Genomic DNA, 15,921 nt, shown 5'->3' on the forward strand with positions numbered 1-15,921 from the left:
AGATTGCAACACTACATCAAACTACACGACTACATATACATAAACTTCTGTATGAGCTACATGGTTGGTTGCTCTGTCGAGTCAACTTTTCCGTGGTACGATATTATGAAAATTCTAATCTGCATTTGTTTATTGAACTGTTGTTAATTAAGTTAAATTAAGTTAAAGAATGCCGAAACGTGCATGTCCTTTTGAAGATAATTTACTACCCCAATTAAAAGTACACGTAGGCCAGAAGCAAATAGACAACGGCGTCTGTCAAGAGGAACGAATGAAGAATGTCTATGGTACGGAGGTTATAATATAGGAATATCAACCGATATTATAATAATATACACTCTGTTTATTCTATTTTATATAGATAAAACAATGGATTTATTGAAAGAAGGTGTAAAAGTACTGTCGCGAAGATTAAATACTTCTATAGAATTGAATTCTATCGATGTACCATCATCGAAAACTCCTTCTTCGTGCAAATCCAAAAATGAACGTATCTCAAAACAAATGGTGTTGAATAGTAAACTAGAATTATTAGGAGCAGATAAAGCTATAAAGGTAAGTTATTTACACTTATTAACAATAGTAAAATCTATCTATTATAAATTTATTGTTATTATCAATATTACAAACATTTATCATTAATCCAATATAATCCAACCTATATGTATAGAGATTTTAAAATATGATAAAATTAACACCTTTCTCTTTTCCTTTATATCCTGTAAGGATGTTCGACCGAAGTATGATCTTTGTGAATGCAGTCGAGTGATAGATCAAAGCATGTTCAGCAAATGTTCCTATTGTGATCAAATTTTATGTAATTCTTGTCTCTTTGAGTGTATTAGTTGCTCAGAGCTATTTTGTCAAAACTGTTCGCTGCCTACGTAAGTTAGCTTAATCTTGGAATATATATATATACATATATATATATATTTGGTGGATTTCATTTTTCTTTATTTTTCTTTTTTTTTTTCAGATATGATTACGAAGAACAAACTAAATGCCTTAATTGTTATAAATAGGACTCAAATATATGTATATTTTTTATACTCATTTTGTAAGTTACATATTTCTACTCACATTGGCTAATATATAAAGGATCTTAAATTAATTAAAAAAATGTAGTATTAAATGAAAGAATTACCTGTTATCCTATCCGCATCCTATTCTTGTCATTAAAAAAAATATGTACTATTTGATGTGAACTTACTTTTGCATATGTAATAAATGTTATGTTTGTTGTTCATCACGAAGAAGATTGGACAAAAATTCATTACAATTATGACATTGCTTAATTGAAAGTTAGAAATGTACAAATTAAAACTAATAGGGAAAAAACAAAAGACTATCATTCAGATAATACCCCATAGAAAAGAGAAATTCACTAAAGTACGTATGATAAAACGTTACTATAATTTCGACGAATTCAGAATGATTTAAGAAATCAGCAATCGTTGATTTATGATACATGATATATTGCAAATTATCAGTTGTATTGAATAATTTAAATTTCGTAAATGAATAAGAAAATTAACAAGACATTTCAAATAAAATAAATACTTAGAGCGGGAAACGTATTTGTATTTCTGTATACATATATACGTACCGTTATCGCATATTCACGTGGGTTCTCTAAGAAATCTGAGTGACAGTAAGTAAGCCGGCTTTCAAACGAAAGATCTTAAATTTAGACCAGCAACGGTAGGAGATATTAATATCTACATTACTTTCAGTTATTATATTGCATTTACATGTATCACAAAATTACATTTCTATATAATATGTATTTATATCGTTCATTTTAATTTAAAAATTATTTTCAGAATAAAATTCTAATTATTAGCGTGAAATGGATTTCTCATTTTATTTTTAAATCGACGTGATAAAGTTAGATTAATTATTATATTATAAATTTCTTTTTATATTCAGATACCGATATGATTAAAAGAAGGAAAGCATCAAAGTTACCGGTACAAATCAATGAAGATGAAGATACTAATAACATATCAAAAAGCAATACTTTGGTAAGATATTTACATTATCTTAAAATTTTATTACTAGCAACAGAAATTAAAATTAACAGTAGATCGTGTACTTATAGAATGTTAAAGAGAAAAAAGAATACGATTTATCCCAAGAAATGAATATGAAACAAAAGGTAAAACAGAAGAGCACAAAAAAGTGTCAGAAAGTTAGTAAACAAATAAGTGTTTCAAACATGATTCTCAAATATAATGCGAAAGCATATAAATATCAAATTCAGCAGTTAAATCTATTGTTCAAAAAATCTTTAAAATATCCAATGCTTACACAAGATGAATTATATATGTTATTTGCAAAATATAAATCCGATGGACATTATAAAATTAATAAGAACTTACCACCATTTACGAGCCTTCTTGTTAATACACGTGATATGTTTAAAGAAAATCATTGTTATAATCAGTTTTCTGATATACAAAAAACAAAGCCTGAAAACAATGGGGAAACAATTGCAAATTCATATTCTAACACCTTTAATAGAAATCAACATGTAGAAGAAAATCCAAAGGTGTATGAAATTCTGCAATCAAATGTAAAACAGGATGTACTGAAATGTACAGAAACCCCTCAAGTAAATAATATAGACAGCAGAATACAAAATAAATATCTTTATAATGATCAGAACTTCTTACACAGTAGCAATTATAATCATTTATGTATGAACTACAATATGCAATCATATAATAACTTAGATATATTAAATGATATACAGTATTGTGCTCAATCAAAAGTAGACACTAAGAAAGTTTCTGATGCAGAAAAGAAACAATTTTCATGCAATTTAATAAAGTCACAAGATATTGCCTCTGAAGAACATCAAAATTGCAGATATATGAATAAGAATTTACTTTGTAACATACCTGATACACAATATGAAAATTTAACCAACAGTGAAATTCCACAACAAAATGATATACACTATTCATTGCAGTATAACAATTTTTCATTGAGTCCAAACTTTTACAATGATTGCTATTTAAATAAATGCAATAATGTGGCTCCTATCAATAATAACAATAATTATCAATCAAAAAATGTACAATCAATTTGTATTCCTCACATCAATAATTTAGAATCATGTCTTGATATGAAAAATTTGGTTGCTCCTCATCAGTTGCCATTGGCAAGAAATCATTTAGAAGAACAAGGTAATTTAAACTTACCTATTCGTACAGAGACATATTCTGTGTTGAGCAACAAAAATTTGCCATATGTTTCCAATGAAAATGTCAGTAATATTCAGGCAGATTTTAATGCTTACAATACAAATTCAACTGTGATCTCAGATGATATTCTGTCACAAACAAACGCATTTAATCCATTGCATGCTAATATGGCCAATCAGTACAACTAAAATATTATAATATTTAAATATTACTCTTTAAATTTATACAAGATTTTATATATTTTTTTACTATAAATATTTGAAGATATATATATATATATATATATATATACATACTTAACAATATATAGTATAAATCTCGAAAATGTATTTAATATACATAGTTTAGTTTTAAATACAAAGAAAACATAATATATTAATGTACAAGTTATTCTACACTTTTATTTCTCGTTTCATTTTCTATAGATATATCAGTTTGAGTTTTTATAAATAAACATATTTAAAAATTTATAATAGGTGAAACACACAACTGCGCGTGAATATAATTATATAAGTTGAGGTATTATAGTTTATTAAGCAATATTTGAGTTGAGAATTTTAATTACAATTTATATAATCTATAAGCTGTAAAAATTCATTATGTTTTTGTAACAAATAAAATATATACTATGATAAAATTTAAAGCGTTTTAAGTTTGTACTTAATTAAATTAAAACATGGTCCCAATAAACCTTTTAAGTATCACTTTCATAATACTCAGTATTGAAATATATTAATGATTTTCATACAAAACCTCTTTTGATTTCTTACAAAATAATGACTGCATCTTTTTATATAAAAAATGTTAAGTACAAAATACATATAATGCAATACAAAAAGTTATTAACAATTTCATTTGAAATAAAAAACGATAAAAATGATAATACTATTCATGAACTTAATGTAAAAGAAGACAATGAATTTATGAAAGCACTATTAAGGTTCTTCGCATTTTGCTTGCGTTCGTTTCCTTTTGTAAAACCTATTAAAAATTTAACAGTTAATTACAAAATATATTCTGAAACTGAGAACTTCGTGATTATATTGACAATAAGATATTATGACAAAAATTTGATTAAATGTCAGTTTATTATATTATTGGCAAAAAAATGTCCGTGCGCGCGCACACACACACACATGCACAGAATAAGAATTATATAAAGAAGATCCTTACAAGTCATAAGGGTGTTATGTTTGTATGGTCCTTTATATTTTTTCGATATCCAGAAAAATCTGTTACCAAATCAATTTCATCAATATCTTCACCTAGGAGGCGACCCTCTACATCGTCCTTAGATCTCCTAAATAGCCTGCAATTGAATTGAACAAGGCAAACAAATTATTAAATTTATTCCAGAAATGTTGAAATATCGATATATAAATTAAAACTTGTATTACCTTATCTTATACTTAAAGATGAGACTGTATCTTATAACTATTTGTCACGTTTTTCTATGTTAAGCTACAGATACAGTAAAATATTATAAAAGCAATCTAAATATCATATTGTTAATTAATAATTTTGCAGTAATATAAGCATTTGAAGAAAGTTAAAGTATTTTCAAGTATTATATGAAATATAAATTCAGTAACCAAATTAGTTACAACATACTTTATACATCACTGCTATTTGCTGTAAGCAAATTAACTGGATACACAGCCAAATTAGCCCGAGAAAAAAGGTGCTATAATTTATTCCTCTCGCAATCAATCAAAAATATTGCTGCAATCTCAAATATTGCTGCAACATTATAAACCTTCAACACAATTTCCAATTAATATGCAGATCATAAAAAGTAGCTACGGTAAAAGCGTGCAGAAGTACATATGTACAAAAATTGAAAACCAATCCTTAGGATCAAATAATATTATTATTATTATTATTTAATAGATAACATATACATGTTCAAAAGATATGAATATTTATTTACAAAATATATATATATATATATGTATTTTCTTCTCTTCTTACAATAACTGGAATCGATGTACAGTAAGAAATAGCTTATTTAATATCAGTTATTTACTTTTAATACAATATTTACAGTTTAGTATAGTAAAATTGCTCCTGTATCAATTGTTGCTTTAGCACATTATTTACAACAGGAAGCGACATGTTTCACCAAGTTTTTGTTTGATAAAATTTCTTTTCAGTCAGTCTTATATTGTTCTAGATGTAGTTAACAATAAGTCTCCAAAGATAATTTCATAAGTTTAATTTAAAGTTCACAGCCTATTTTACTCATTCACAATACAATTAAAATGTTGAGATATCAATAGAAAATTTGCTACTTAAGTTATGAAACATATTACAACTAGGATTATAGTAGTTTTACTACAATCACTAGTTAGTTAAATTAAATATTTTTAATATCTTTGTTAGTTTAATATATTAATAATATAAATGATAAATAACAAGCACATCAAATTTAATAGAACTACCACCTTGATATTAGTATGATACAATTAAGAAGGCAACACGAATGTATGATGTCAGGTTTGCCGCAATTCTATTAGGCAGTAGGATTATTACAGTTCTGCACAAATTTCGAGAGCATAGAAGGTGTTTGTGCGTACCTGGACAATGTCGATGTTGATCTATGCATAATAGGTATTACAGTATCATCTAAACCACGATGAAGAGATATTGTATCTAGATCAATCATTCTTGCAGTAGAATGAGCATGCATCGCTGATAAATATTCTGGTGTTTCTAAAGTGGTCTTCGTTGGTTTACGATACCTGCGGAAAATAAAATAAACAACATTGAAATTTACAAATACTGTATTCCTTGAATGCAAAAATATTTCTTCTTTATGCGGTTCTTACAATTTTAGTAACAAAGAACTACCAACTACAGATGCTGAGCTTAATGCCATCGCCGCTGACGACATCCAAGGTTGAAGAAAAAACCCGAAAGAGCTAAATATTCCAGCAGCAATAGGAATACCCAACAAATTATAGATACTGGCAAATAAAAAATTCAATCTTATTCGACGAACTGTTTTTCTCGATAGATCCAGACACGCAATAACATCTAGAAGATCGTTCTAAAAAATTGTTATTAATAGAGTATTTGTTGTATAAATATAAAATATCGAAACTTTTTCATTAAATTTTTAACTCACTCGCATGAGGACTACATCGGCAGCTTCCACAGCAACATCCGTACCAGAAGATATTGCAATGCCAACGTCTGATTGTGCAAGGGCAGGACTATCATTAACACCATCTCCTACCATTGCAACTCTTAGGCCTTGATCTTGTAAACGCTGAATTTTAGCAACTTTGTGCGAAGGTAACACTTCTGCAAATACTCTAGTAATACCAACCTACATGAATAACAGATATTATGAATTGATAAAAAGTCATAAGCGAACTCATTGAGCGAAAGGAAGCTTACTTGTCTAGCAATAGAAACAGCAGTCTTTCTATTATCTCCTGTTAAAAGAATGACTTCCAAACCCATTTTTTTCAAAGTATAGATTGCCAGATGGGCTTCTGGTTTAACCGTATCTGCTACACTGATCATAGCCACCAGTACATTATTCACTGCTGCTAAAACAGCAGTATGTCCCAGATCTTCTTCGGTAACCATTTTCAACTCTACTTCTTGTGGTATATTAATAGCATTTCTTCGCATCCACTCCCTGTTACCAACGCAAATTTCATATACATCGTCAGGACTAGTCTGGTCACCATGGGAATCCGGACTTAGCAACAATTCCAAATTTTGTCTCGTGCTCGAAATTGGCGTAACATCGATCGACACATTATTTAAATTATGCGTTCCAGAAGGTAATCTTTTTACCTCGTTAGTATAGTTAAGAATCTTATCAGATTTTAATGCATCGGCCAACGTAGTTGAAATGTGTGATACTTTACATTTAAGTCCGCAACCAGCAACTGCTTGAAAATTCATGCACTGTCCAGTTGCTTCGGAGCCTATCGTTTCCTTCACGTATCGCACAATTGCTTAAGAAAAAAAAGCAGTTTATTGAAAATTGTACGCTAGACATAATATATAAAAATATAAGTATTTTCAATCAGTTTCACCTGATGCGATCGGATGTTCGCTATTTGTTTCAGCTGTACAGATAATGACCAAGAACTTTGCTAGTGAATAAGCTGTTTCATTTACAAAGAGATTTATCTTTGTTACCATTGGTATACCATGTGTTATTGTTCCGGTCTTATCGAATACAATACATTTAACTTTGTGCGCATTTTCCAAAGGTTCAGCACCTTTTATTAAGATACCATTTAATGCTCCGACTCCAGTACCAACCATAACAGCAGTTGGCGTAGCCAATCCTAAAGCGCATGGACAAGCTATTGCTAATACGCAAAGCGCGCTTCGAAAAGCATATTGAAATATAATTTCTTCTCTATTCATTCCGTGTTTATTGATTTGGTCGTTGTGCGAGATTGGTAAACTGTTTACATTTACATATCCCACTATTATCCAAACGAGTAAAGTTACTATAGAAACAACTATAACAAGAGGTATGAAATAACCAGCTATCTTATCGGCTAAATGTTGGATAGGTGCCTTATTCGTTTGTGCCTCTTCTACTAATCGTACAATTTGTGCCAATGTCGTGTGTTCTCCTGTATGCGTGGCAGTAATTAGAAGCGGACCATTTTGATTTATCGAGCCACCTATTACAACCGATCCCTTCTTTTTTGGCACCGGCATACTTTCCCCGGTAATTAGGCTCTCGTCGCAAGTAGAATTGCCTGATAAAACTCTACCATCGACGGGAACTTTGGCACCTTGCACTACTTTTAGGACATCGCCTCGTTGTACTAAATCTATACTGATTAAACGCTCAGATAGTAGTTCATTATTAGGGCCCAAAGTAACCAGGACCGCGTCCGTTGCTTTCAAAGACAATAATTTCGATAACGCCTCCGAGGTTTTACCCTGAAAAAATTAATTGCTTTTTATTAATTTTCGTGACAGTTATATCAACGTAAGCACAATGTTTAATAAAAGATTGAAAACCTTTGCGACGTGTTCTAACCATCTTCCTAAACTGATGAACACTAACAACATCGGAGGAGTGTCAAAAAATGTCTGAGGACTAACGTGTTCCTGCATTATCATGGCTGCTGTAAGTACGGCAACTGAGTACAAATAAGATATCGTAGTCGTCATAGAAATTAAAACATCCATATTAGTTGTACCGTGTTTCAAAGCTTTGTACGCTTGAACGTAAAAATGCCAGCCGCCAAAAAACTATAAATATCATTTTGTCAAGATTTCTACATAATTTCGTAATTTATAAAGAAATATTTGGAATTACCTGGACTGGTGTAGAAAATATGAAAAGGATTAAGTTTTCCCAGGAAAGACCAGGAACTACGCAACACATATCTTCGTGCGTTTTTTCACCAACAGACATGATTACCATAAAGTACGTCATGGCTAACATACACGGTATGCCAAAAATTAAGGACACTAAGAACGCTGTCCGCCACTTGTTTATTTCTTCCCTACATAAAAACGAAAGATATACTTATTTCAATTTATTTAAAAACTCGTGAAATAAATTTACCTCTGATCCAAGTAGTCTCTGTTTTCTTTATCTTTATTGATAAATAACATTGCGGTGAAACCTAATTTGTTAATGCATTCGATAATGTCCCTGACGCCAATTTTTTCCACATCGTATTTGAATTTGCCACGTTGAGTTGCCAACGCGACAGCGGCAGAATGGACGCCTGGCAATTTCCTCACAGTCGATTCTATCTTATTCACGCAAGATGCACATGTCATACCTGTGATCTATAAAAAATCAATATTAAGAACGATGTTGTCAACTTCGTGTCGTGGACTTGGGAAGTTAATAATCAGCTCACTTTTAATTCAATGTCTCCCTCTCCAGTGCCAAGTTCCTCGATCAAAGTAGTAGGGAAGCCCAATTCCGATATGCTAGAAGAAATGTCGATCGCCCTTATCTTATTCGGATCAAAGGCAACTTCTGCCTTGGCCGCCATCAATGCGACCAAGATATTATTTACACCGTATAATTTTTTGCAATGTTTTTCTATGGCAGCAACGCAGGAAGCACAGGTCATCCCCTTTGAGCAATACACCGATTCATAACTTCAAAGCATTAACGCGAAGATGAATCAGGATTATTTTCACGCGTAATATTTACCGTTATATGTAAAAAGCATTTTGCTATTTCGTTTTGAGTCTTTACATCACCTCCCCCATTCATTTGCAACGGAAGTTCCTCTTGCGCAGAATTGTTTTTTAACGATAAATTCATTGGTGTTTCCTCTCCTACAACTTTACCGTTTACTTCTTTAACAAACGAATTAAAACCCATTTCCTCGACGAACCCTGATATTTGTTCAGCCGTTAGGACTTTATCGTTATAAGAAACCGTAGCTTCCTTCTTCTCTAAACTAACGTTCGCCTGCTTTATTCCTGCTTTCTCCGATAAACCATCTGCAACAGAAATAGCAAAGAAACGCGATAACTTGTCTATACCAGCAAGAATCGGTTTAACAAAATTCGGTACTCACCGGTGATAGTTTTAACGCAAGACGCACAAGTCATTCCATCGATATGTACAGTACAAGTACCGATAGTTAATTGCAACGAATCACTTTTTTGTATCTTTTCAGTAGAGTTAGTTTCGTCGCTGCAAAGGGAAGCGGTGAATCCCATATCCTCTATCGCCTCGACCAATTCGTTCGGCGTAATTTCTCCCGCTTTATATTCGATGTAACCGAGCTTCTCCTCTAGGATTACTTTAACGCTTAAAACCTCCGGCCGGCCACCTATGGTTCCCTCGATGTTCTTCACACAGCTCTGACATCTCATACCCTCGATATTAACCTTCATAGTGGAAGCATTCGTGGAATCTTTCATTTTCTGCGGCCGAGAAACGCACACCATCGGTGTCGTGCCTTCGTAATCGGTATCGTCCTCCCCATCGCTAAACAATCAGAAAGAATCGATCTTTTCAATTTAACCCGCCTTTGAAAGACGTCCAACTGCACGAAGATAATACGCAATACGCGTTGCGTCCAGTCATTAGAATTAATTATAACGATAAGCATTTGTGACATTAAGGTACATCAATAAATAACAAAGAACGTCATCGAAATATCGTAGCAATTATCGTGGTCACATTAGCGTGCCTATACCTGCATTATGCAACCGAAGCAGCTTGGCTATCGTTCGTTTTATAAACGATAAAAGAAAGTAATTGTCATCGGTCGATCTTCGAAGCGAGTTATTCGTTTAAACGTTAGAATACGATCGAGCGAACATATTTCTTTCCAATTACAGTGATTTTCCTCCAAATTGAACGTCAATGATCAAAACGATGAGCAGCACCATCTTCTCGTCATCGATTCGAATTTTTAACGAGCAATTAGCAAAATTAGTCTTATTAAAAACGCGATATTATCGTTTACAGTGACCCGAAACGTAAATAAGCTACGTTACTCTCTCTTATCTTAAGAGGAAATACTTTCTGTTTTATGTAACTTGCACGTTTGTCGGTTAATGTGAAAATTGTACAGGAAAATAATGCGCTCGAGTCAGCATCTCTCGCGATACGACTGTTTCGATCGTTCGGTAATCTCTTCTTTGTTCTTTAAAGCAGATTACACCGAGATCTGTATATCGTCATCGATTAACGCGGGAGCTACGAAAGAACTTGTCGTAAGCGCGATGTAATTGGCGATCGCTATTATGTATTCGAAACACATAACGATACATAACGAAAATACGATCTTGCCTTTACAGGATTCGAAAAATCTTACCAAAACGAGCTCGTTGACCCATATCTTTTTCGAATTAAGGGCTGCCTATCGTTGTCCATCTTTCTAATTGCAAGTATGATCACGTTTCCGTTTCTGCGGTTTTATAGATCCTTCAAGAACGAACGACCGTTATATCCGTGGAATTATGCGCATAATCACGATCCCATTGGGTCAAGGTATTAGACGAAAACATTCTAACGATAAACGTTGCTCGCGGGACGATAAAACTGAGCCGAATCTCGCGACAAGTCCGTACTTGTTCGCGAAAAGGGGAAAAAGAAGAAGAAGAAGAAGAAGAAGAAAAGAAAAGGCGGACGAAAGCTGCGATGATCGAAAGAGAAATTTTTGAACGCGTTAAAAATATTTATCAAGGCAAAGTATCATCGGTGGATATATTCCTAATGAAAAATGTCCTGACTTGCGTCGATCGAAATTTCGGGGAGGAAGCGCGGTAACGAGGGTAGGCAGTTTGGCGAAGTTAAATATTTCGAAAGAAATTGAAAAAAAAAAAGAATCGTAGATTGGACAAATGGAGGAACCGGACGACGAACACCAAAGTATCAACGAGATAATCTATCGGATCGCTCACAAAAACGCGATCATTGGCTCCTTTGTCGTGTAGCCGTGATCGTTTTATAAGATCAGCCCAAGGATTTCCGGAATTGTACGTGCAATGGATACAATTAGCCAGTGTTGTGGCCAGATCGAGATCACACATTCCTTGAAAGCGAACAGATTCCAATGACGACGAGTGGGGCGCGCACCAAACGCGCGTTCGTGTGTTTGACTGGAATTGATATCACAGACCGACTGATAACTCCTCTAATCGCCATGCTACGCGATACCGTCTTTTTGCTCACGGCACTTATTCGATCGCTCGTTACTCCTCTCTACAAGGACAGTTGCGCACGACCTTTTCTCACTTCGTTCGTACGATACTCGAGTTTAGAAATTCCCTTCTACTAGTGTTCCAACGATACTGTAACAGTAGCCGCATTGAAATTGTTCGGAATAGACGCGATACAGACGCTCGCTTTGCACGCGTACCAGTGCATACACGTAGGAAGGGAAAAAGGAAAGAGATGAAACGTCGAAAGAGAAACGTCTCGTCACACTTTCTGCGCGCGCGATTTTCTCCCCTTCATCAAATATCCATAGATTAAATAAATGTTGCCAACGTCGTCTCTCAAATTAAATTAAGTTCGTACTACTATACCGTAGCAACGAATTACCTATTAAGTTATGGCTACAGCGTGCTCTCTCTCTCTCTCTCTCTCTCTCTCTCTCTTTTTCTCTGATTAACGAAACGTGTGAAGACCGAAATGCACAAACATACTAATAAACTCGTAAGAATCTATTCGTCGTTTGATTCGTCGGAACACGCATCCGCTGTAAGCGTAGCGTTAATTGCATGGTGCGCGATATACATTTTGCAAACAAATTAGCAAGAGAAGGAGGAAAACCTTCTGTCGCTCTATCGCGTTTCAAGCGTTGAGTTTTCTGAAACGGTTTACGAAACGAGTAAAAGAAAAGGTACTGACCCAAGTAGTTTCATATTCTCATCGATCATATTGTCGTAAAACTGCAAGCAAGGGAACGACTGATAGTGGAAATTTGACCGTTTCGCTACTAATTTCTTGTGAACTTTGCACAAAGGTAAAGGATATTTCATCATCCTAGATGGAACTTCAGTTTTCCCAAGATCATATACATATGTGTGTGTGTATATATATATATATATATATATATCCTGTAATGATCTTGTTCGTCATGCATCGAACGAATCCACTTCATAAGAAAATGACCGTAACGAATGAAAATACCGATGATGTACTCTTCGTTATCAGTTCTTTTACATAGAATATCGAACCAAGGAAACCAGCTGCAGTGTCTGTTTCGCTGCTGTTTATTTGTTTACGGGCGTAAATTTTGCATAAGCGAATTCAAGCTTTATTTACAAGACTCTATAGAAACTATAGAAGACTCTGGTAAAGCACGTTTCAGTCTAACGTTACCCTTTCTTCCACTTTCTCTATGTTATTTTAATTTCTCATTCGACAGTTGTACAGCAGCTGATACTGATAACGACGCACTCTTCCTACTTTCCTCGATTCATACGTTAATAAACGCTTCGTTCAGCGGTGTCTAACTGCAAAAGACGTTCGTTCGACTTTGAGCCGCAATGTGTACTTATACAAAGCAAAGCATGGTATCTAAACCGATGTCGCTTTCTCGCGTCGTTATCCTCGTCGTACACGTAAATATTTAAGTATACGCATCGGATCGTTTCTCTTCTCTTTAACTTCACGCTTCTATTACTTGTCGCTGGTGAACTATTTTTCGATGCTTGATGGCTTTACGACCGTGGTATAATTGCGGGGAACACGTAAAACCGCAAGCCTTTATCTTGTTTCCTTTTCTTCGACCGCTTCGTAAAAGCACTATCTTTCAAAATAAAACTCGTGTCGAATACTCGGTGACAACTAAACTGACCGGAGAATAGATTGAAAGAAATCGAAGAACGCGTTTAATTATTTTCATTGAATCTACGTTCGAACGATGCCACATTGTCGATGATATTTATACGCAAACAGACGAACGACGGAGTCATCAAAAACTCGAAACTATGTTGAAAAGAGTTCGATGTAAAACGAAATTAATTCGATCGAACGAAAGAGTGAATATGGTACACTGGCCAAAGAACGGAACGCGTTGAACAGCTGGAAGCGAATACATGATTTCGCTGTGACTAGGTGTACATATACCTGAAAATGGATCGAATAAGAATGGCATGAACAAGAGAGAAAGTGGTGTTCCAGATCCACGTAGCGAAAGATAGAACGGATTGATTTCTCGGCTGTATAATTGCCTTGTGCGTCTATTTTTTTTCATTTATTGAATCATATCATGTTTAATATTGTATTTCGATTCTTGGTGAAAAGATAAGTTTTTATCGCTTTTTTGATAAGTAAAATACGGATAAAAGGATCAGAAATAGATATGCTATTCATAATATTGATTGATCTAACGAATGACTTACCCCAAGTATTTTGTAGAATTCAGTAATTTGTACCGCCACGTTTTTGCGATCTTCCGCATTACGATACGATTGCATAAAATAAATCGAAAGAGTAATCGTTAAAATGTAAAGAACGTCACGATAGCATAATGTTTTACGAATTGACTCGCGATAAAATTGGAGTTATTCGATAGGCGAAGCGAAGGAAATACGTTTGTTACACACTTATAGGTTTGAACGATCGATAGATCACGATCAAATTTCGAATCGATCTATCCCCCTGTGTCGATTAGAAAATAAAACTACTGCGAGTCACCAAGTGCTTTTTGAAATATGAGCGCTCAATAACATTCTTCTGTTCTTCGCGTTTCGTCATCAAAGCATTGTCGTTTAATTTTCAAAACTATCGCGCGTTATTTTACGTCTTCGATACGATCAACTTATATGTATTACTTTTTTAACAAAGTTACGTTTCCTTTATATACGCGTTTCCTCTTACCAATTACCAATACGAATTTAACGGAACGAAAAAATAATTTGTCCTTGGACAATTGGCAATATTTAAATAATTAAAGTTAAGCGATAATACTATCAACAATAATTATCCATGCCACATATTTACTCTGTACAAAGCAACCATTTTTGTTCTATTCTTCTCTGCCATTTAACCTGTTTGATTAGCATTATAAAAGATACGCAAACGTATGTATAAAATTAAATACAAAATTAATCGTAAAATAATACAATATTTTGTAATCTTTAATATAAAAATATGTTATATTTTGTGTAAATATTCATAGTACGAACAAATCACTTACTCTTCTTTTGTTACTGTCAGCTCTGCATTTGCGGCATCTTCTCTGTCAGCCTGTTCTGTAAAGTCAATGATTAAACGTTGATTTCAAATATGATACAATTATTTAATGCAAATTCATTGTGAAAATTATGTCAAGCAATAATTTGTAACAGATACATAATATTACCTGTACTGATTTTATTAAGCTGATGATTGTCATCTATTAATGTCTTTGTATTAATTTCTGATTCCATTTCCTCTGTAAAATAACACTCCAAGTAAATAAACATAAAAAAGTATAATTAATACGATTAATTAATACCATTCTCAAATATATCCAAATTCAAAAACACTAAGATCAATATAATTGGTAACAATTGATAAGAATAAATGAGTAACTACAATATTTTTTAATCGCTACGTGAAAAATCTAAGAAAAGAGTTAAAAATGGAATAGCCAATAAAATGAATTAAATCATCAGTTAATATTCATTCGCTCTATTATTCACCACTATACATATGTAACTGTCATATCCGATAAATAAGATTACTATATACATTTTTAACATTATTACGCATGATTAAGAAAATGCGAAAAAATAGAATACATACCAATAAAATCAAATTTGAAAATAAAATGTTTTCATCAAAGTGAACAGTTCAATTTATGATTCACTTTTTTCACTATCTTACACACATAATGCACCATCAGAGAGGAATACATTACTGGCAAAATCTTATTTACCGATTACAATTGTGAACATACACTTTACTTTTGATAAATTAATAAAAAAACAAAAATATATATATAAACATGTGATCTAAAATAAGTTTACAAAACTTATTAGGTTAAACGGATTCTTGTTCTATACACTGTTCTAACTGGATACTATCAGAATTGTTTAATGAATGTAATCTAACCTACAAAAAATTCATAGTTAAACCGAAATTAATGGATTTGATTAGTAATAAACTATGTGAATATCAGCACAGGCAATAAATAGACAATAGGTTTCTATTCACATTTATCACACTGAATTGTTGGTACTTCGGCAGCAGCAGCAGCAGCAGCAGCAACACCTTTTCCTATTAGATTACAGCGCTCTA

The 15,921-nt window shown here is 33.1% G+C and overlaps 2 protein-coding genes across 13 annotated transcripts; one reads left to right on the forward strand and one right to left on the reverse strand.

Annotated features, from left to right (window-relative positions):
- Window positions 1-44: 44 nt before the first annotated feature.
- LOC122573344 (apoptosis regulatory protein Siva-like) lies at window positions 45-3,397 on the forward strand. Of its 2 annotated transcripts, XM_043739555.1 has the most exons (4): window positions 45-287; window positions 362-555; window positions 727-884; window positions 977-1,132. In XM_043739555.1, the coding sequence occupies exons 1-4, from the start codon at window positions 170-172 to the stop codon at window positions 1,020-1,022; spliced, it is 516 nt and encodes a 171-aa protein (XP_043595490.1). In that variant the 5' UTR covers window positions 45-169; the 3' UTR covers window positions 1,023-1,132. The 2 variants fall into 2 exon arrangements, with proteins under 2 accessions (XP_043595490.1, XP_043595489.1); XM_043739554.1 differs by lacking the exons at window positions 45-287; window positions 727-884; window positions 977-1,132 and adding exons at window positions 1,930-2,024; window positions 2,102-3,397 and having other exon boundaries at window positions 417-555.
- Window positions 2,969-15,907, reverse strand: LOC122573337 (copper-transporting ATPase 1). Of its 11 annotated transcripts, none has more exons than XR_006318711.1 (17): window positions 15,427-15,830; window positions 15,002-15,073; window positions 14,837-14,891; window positions 9,749-10,164; window positions 9,376-9,671; window positions 9,074-9,295; window positions 8,770-8,999; window positions 8,518-8,707; window positions 8,217-8,450; window positions 7,265-8,135; window positions 6,612-7,183; window positions 6,337-6,540; window positions 6,038-6,258; window positions 5,786-5,950; window positions 4,383-4,518; window positions 3,207-3,337; window positions 2,969-3,044 (listed from the first exon to the last, which is right to left on the reverse strand). XR_006318711.1 is itself a non-coding variant. In XM_043739536.1 (16 exons), the coding sequence occupies exons 2-15, from the start codon at window positions 15,066-15,068 to the stop codon at window positions 4,386-4,388; spliced, it is 3,876 nt and encodes a 1,291-aa protein (XP_043595471.1). In that variant the 5' UTR covers window positions 15,069-15,073; window positions 15,427-15,830; the 3' UTR covers window positions 4,165-4,190; window positions 4,383-4,385. The 11 variants fall into 11 exon arrangements, 6 of the variants coding, with proteins under 6 accessions (XP_043595471.1, XP_043595472.1, XP_043595470.1 ...); XR_006318710.1 differs by having other exon boundaries at window positions 3,207-3,393; XR_006318713.1 differs by lacking the exons at window positions 2,969-3,044; window positions 3,207-3,337 and adding exons at window positions 4,607-4,670; window positions 4,821-4,965 and having other exon boundaries at window positions 4,402-4,518.
- Between the last annotated feature and the right edge of the window lie 14 nt (window positions 15,908-15,921).

The sequence above is a fragment of the Bombus pyrosoma genome, linkage group LG12 (assembly GCF_014825855.1).
Source record: "Bombus pyrosoma isolate SC7728 linkage group LG12, ASM1482585v1, whole genome shotgun sequence".
Lineage (NCBI taxonomy): Eukaryota > Metazoa > Arthropoda > Insecta > Hymenoptera > Apidae > Bombus > Bombus pyrosoma.

Excerpts from the sequence above, each read along its gene's own strand:
- LOC122573344 (XM_043739554.1), top strand. The coding sequence starts at position 1,938 with ATGATTAAAAGAAGGAAAGCATCAAAGTTACCGGTACAAATCAATGAA. Across the intron at positions 2,025-2,101 it reads TATCAAAAAGCAATACTTTG|AATGTTAAAGAGAAAAAAGA; the intron begins GTAAGATATTTA and ends GTGTACTTATAG.
- LOC122573337 (XM_043739536.1), bottom strand. The coding sequence starts at position 15,068 with ATGGAATCAGAAATTAATACAAAGACATTAATAGATGACAATCATCAG. Across the intron at positions 8,708-8,769 it reads AGAGACTACTTGGATCAGAG|GGAAGAAATAAACAAGTGGC; the intron begins GTAAATTTATTT and ends GTTTTTATGTAG. Across the intron at positions 6,259-6,336 it reads CCGATGTAGTCCTCATGCGA|AACGATCTTCTAGATGTTAT; the intron begins GTGAGTTAAAAA and ends ACAATTTTTTAG.